General features: G+C 42.0%; 1 protein-coding gene across 1 annotated transcript in view; it reads right to left on the bottom strand.

The window, feature by feature from the left end:
* LOC143294546 (sucrase-isomaltase, intestinal-like) overlaps window positions 1-5000 on the bottom strand; it is a 47363-nt gene that overhangs the window by 14368 nt on the left and 27995 nt on the right. The window contains exons 15-16 of the mRNA XM_076605922.1: window positions 2179-2347; window positions 190-357 (exon numbers count right to left, since the gene is read on the bottom strand). Coding sequence (XP_076462037.1) covers window positions 190-357; window positions 2179-2347 — 337 coding nt within the window. The remainder of the gene's footprint in view (window positions 1-189; window positions 358-2178; window positions 2348-5000) is intronic.

Below are 5000 nucleotides of genomic sequence, written 5' to 3'. Positions count from 1 at the left end.
CTGCGCTGTACACGGGACCTCGGTTTCTCATTTCATCCGAATGACTAGCGTCTAGACCACCACTCAAGTTCAGGTTTGAGGGAGATAATTCTGATCACTGTCGAATGTGGGATTCAATCCCCTGCACTGATTACCACTAAGCCACCGCTCAACATCCACGTCCACACACACACACACACACACACACACCTGTAGCCAAAATCAGCGGCGGGGAAGAAGCAGTCTGGAAGCTTGGGGTGCCAGTGGGGCTGCCAGACACAGTTCCGCTTCCTGCAAGAGCTGGCGTCGGGTACATCCACCCCTCCCTGCCTCTCTGGCCAGCAGTCCACCCGACTGAACTCCTCCTCTGTGATGGTGCTGAAGGGCGACGTCATGAGTTATGAAGTGTACGGTTCAGTCAGATTTTGGGTGTGTTGATGGTTTGTGAGAAATATCTTGGGTGTGCTGATGGTTTGTGAGAAAGATCTTGGGTGTGTTGATGGTTTGTGAGAAACATCTTGGGTGTGGTGATGGTTTGTGAGAAATATCTTGGGTGTGTTGATGGTTTGTGAGAAATATCTTGGGTGTGGTGATGGTTTGTGAGAAAGATCTTGGGTGTGTTGATGGTTTGTGAGAAATATCTTGGGTGTGGTGATGGTTTGTGAGAAACATCTTGGGTGTGGTGATGGTTTGTGAGAAAGATCTTGGGTGTGGTGATGGTTTGTAAGAAATATCTTGGGTGTGGTGATGGTTTGTGAGAAATATCTTGGGTGTGTTGATGGTTTGTGAGAAATATCTTGGGTGTGTTGATGGTTTGTGAGAAACATCTTGGGTGTGGTGATGGTTTGTGAGAAATATCTTGGGTGTGCTGATGGTTTGTGAGAAAGATCTTGGGTGTGTTGATGGTTTGTGAGAAACATCTTGGGTGTGGTGATGGTTTGTGAGAAATATCTTGGGGGTGTTGATGGTTTGTGAGAAATATCTTGGGTGTGGTGATGGTTTGTGAGAAATATCTTGGGTGTGGTGATGGTTTGTGAGAAATATCTTGGGTGTGTTGATGGTTTGTGAGAAATATCTTGGGTGTGGTGATGGTTTGTGAGAAATATCTTGGGTGTGGTGATGGTTTGTGAGAAATATCTTTGGGTGTGGTGATGGTTTGTGAGAAAGATCTTTGGGTGTGGTGATGGTTTGTGAGAAAGATCTTTGGGTGTGGTGATGGTTTGTAAGAAAGATCTTTGGGTGTGGTGATGGTTTGTAAGAAACATCTTGGGTGTGGTGATGGTTTGTAAGAAAGATTTTGGTGTTTTGATGGTTTGTAAGAAAGATTTTTGGATGTGGTGATGGTTTGTGAGAAAGATGTTTAGGTGTGGGGATGGTTTGTGAGAGATCTTTGGTATGCTGATGGTTTGTAAGAAAGATCTTTGGTATGCTGATGGTTTGTAAGAAAGATCTTTGGGTGTGTTGATGGTTTGTAAGATATCCTAACTCAGGAAGCTATTCAGACGGCACGCACACACACACACAAACACACACACACACACACAAACACGTACATACATATTCACACACACACACACACACACACACACACATACGCACACACACGCACAAGCGCCTGCGCGCGCGCATAAGGTACCTCCATCTGACCGTAAAAGGTGTAGACAATGGGATAACTGCACGGTCAATTGTCAGTTTCTGAAACGTATATCAATCAGCAGGTAAACATATATCTTGATCAACAGATAAATAAATAAACGAATAGTTTTTATTTTTTTTAAAGAAGAATGAATGAATGAATAAATGAGTGAACAAATAAATAAATAAATAAATGAACAAAATAAATAAATAAATAAATGTGTACATCTCTCCTTCTTTCTTCGTTTTTTTTTTCTCCTTCGCCCTCCACACACTCCTCCATCCTTCCCCCTCCAACTAACCACACAAACCACCCTCGCCACCCCTCATCAATGAATTTTTTTTTTTTAATTTTTTTTAGAAGTATGTATTGTGTATGCAAAAATAGACAGATAGATAGAGATACATACATACATACATACATACATGAATAAATGAACAAACAAGTACATAAAACTTAATAAACAAGAAATAAAATAAAATAAACAATGAATAAATAATTAATCAATTAAAGATAAAAAAAAACAACAACAACAAAAAACAACTAAAAACCACTCGATCCACCCCACCTTCAGGTCAGAGCTGTAGGACCAGCGAAAAGGGAGGTCACCGGGCAAGGAGCCGTCCTCTGACGTCACGGAGACAGACACCACCCTCTCCCCTACCCCAAGCACGTGCAGCGTGTCGTAGTGTAGGCTCTGGGTCCCAGCCACGTTGTTCTGGGTCAGCGTCACTGTCAGGGTGGACTGGAAGAGGCGTTCATCATCATCATCACTGTTTTCGTCATCATCATCGTCGTCGTTATTATTATCATCATAATCATCATCATAGTCGTTGTCGTCATCACCATTGTCTTCATCATCATCATCGTCATCATTCTCATTGTCGTCGTCATCGTCATCATTATCATCATCATAATCATCGTCGTCGTCGTCATCATTATCATTGTCATCATCTTCATTACCTTCATCGTCATTGTCGTCGTCGTCATCATCACTGTCGTCGTCATCATTATCACCATAGTCATCGTCGTCATCATCATCATTGTCATCATCATCATAGTCATCGTCGTCATCATCATTATCATCATCGTAGTCATTGTCGTTGTCATCATCATCATCATTGTCGTCGTCGTTGTCGTCGTCATAATCGCCATCGACACTATCACCATCACCATCATCATCGTCACCACCATTATCGCCATCTTCACTATCGCCATCATCGTTATCGCCATCATCATCATTTGGAGCAATCATAGTCTTTTGTTGAAAAGAATGGGTGACTTGGGTGACTCTGTGTGTGTGTGTGTGTGTGTGTGTGTGTGTGTGTGTGTGTGTGTGTGTGTGTGTGTGTGTGTGTGTGTGTGTGAGTGGGTGAGTGAGAGTGAGAGTGAGGGAGATAGAGAGACAGTATATATAATAATCAATTTACGGTTATAATCATTCACTCCCCTATCCCGATTTCTGTTTTGCTTTTGTTAAAAAAAGAGAAAAGGATAAACTTCAGTTTTAAACTATCAGACGCGTTCTCTCTCTCACTGCCGGCATAACAACGCCCGCTCATCGGCAAAACGTCAAACACACACACACACACACACACACACACACACACACACACACACACATGCGCGCGCGTATTCGTCTAAAATCACAAAACATGGATAGACGTCAAGCAAAAGAACGAGCACACGTGTACACACACACACACACACACACACACACACACACACACACACACACTATTTTCTATCTACCTACCTTTCTATCTTTTTATCTACACATGTATACTCTCTCTCTCTCTCTCTCTCTCTCTCTCTCTCACACACACACACACACACACACACACACACACACACACTCACACGTGGAGAGGCTAACAATGAGAAAATGAAACATACAAACACATAAACACACCGAAAATAATTATAATCTGATTTAAGCAAGAAGATACTTCCTTCACGAAAACAACATATTTACATTAGTAGCTTCGAAGTTAGCGTGGTAATAATCCCCTGTCTCATAGGTACCTGAAAGAAAAGAAAAAAAACAAAACAAAAAGACAATTAACCCCTTGATGGCTGTCATCGATACAACGAAGCTTATAGGTAAGAATATCAGTCAACATTCTTTTTTTTCCCCTTGCATAGAAGGTTAAATTATCTCTTCAACATCATCATCATAACGTTTTCACGTATCATACTACATCAATAAAGCGAAAATGTAACTTATGACATGTTTGGTAATTTCAGTATAATAATAATAATAGTAATAGTTTGCAATAGTGTCTTTAAAGAAAAACAAAACAAACAATACAAACAAAAGAAGAAAAGGACCACCACCACCATCAACAACAACAACAACAAAATTAACACTTATCATATGACGCCTCGATTCCTAAACTGGCTGCACACATTTGACAGTCATATTACATGGATCAAAGGAATCATCAGAGTACTACAACAGCCCAACTGACACAAAGGCAATATACGGTGATGGTGATCTAATTATTGGAATCAGAATCCGTCTGTTAGAAAATCGTGTCAAGTTATCATGTACAACACAGCGCAAATACAAAATTTATATTTGTATTACTCCTTTTGTCACAACAAATTTCTCGGTGTGAAATTCGGGCTGCTCTCCCCAAGGAGAGCGCGTCGCTACACTGACAGCGCTACCTTTTTCTTCTTTTTTTTCCTGCCTGCAATTTTATTTGTGGATTTTTCTACAGAATTTTGCCATGGACAACCCTTTTGTTACCGTGGGTTCTTTTACGCGCGCTGAATGCATGCTGCACACGGGCCCTCGGTTTATCGTCTCGTCCGAATGACTAGCGTCCACTCAAGGTCTAGTAGAGGGGGGAAAGAAAATACTGACGATTGCCGATGTGATTCAGAGCAGTGCGCTCAGATTCTCTCGCTTCCTAGGCGGACGCGTTACCTCCAGGTCAACAACACTCCACTCCACTTATGTTAGATGGGATCAGTCAACATTATGTGTCTAGATTTCTTCTGCTTGGGGGTTGGATTTGATGCGTTCAACAAAACCAGCTGCATTAACTCTTTCCATACGAACGGCGAAAGAGACGACGTTAACAGCGTTTCACCCCAATTACCATCATCAAATATTGCAAGCAGAAGGCTCTTATACTGAAGACGTGAATGTTGACAAAGAATACCACAATTCTGACGACAGAAGCCAAATGTTGGGTCATTCAGACACCCACTGGACATCCGAGGGGTCTGTGTAGAGGAGAAGAGAGGACTGGCCGTACTGAGTGAGTTAAAGGAACACAAAGTGCATCGGCTACGCTTCAGGTTCTTCCCGCCACACTCAACCCAATACGCCAAAGTCCAGCAGTCCAAGGGTTAATGTAAAAAAGACGGCATC

This window comes from Babylonia areolata, chromosome 20 (assembly GCF_041734735.1).
Source record: "Babylonia areolata isolate BAREFJ2019XMU chromosome 20, ASM4173473v1, whole genome shotgun sequence".
Lineage (NCBI taxonomy): Eukaryota > Metazoa > Mollusca > Gastropoda > Neogastropoda > Buccinidae > Babylonia > Babylonia areolata.
The sequence above is the reverse complement of the archived record's forward strand: the minus strand, read 5'-3'. Positions and strand labels throughout refer to the sequence as shown.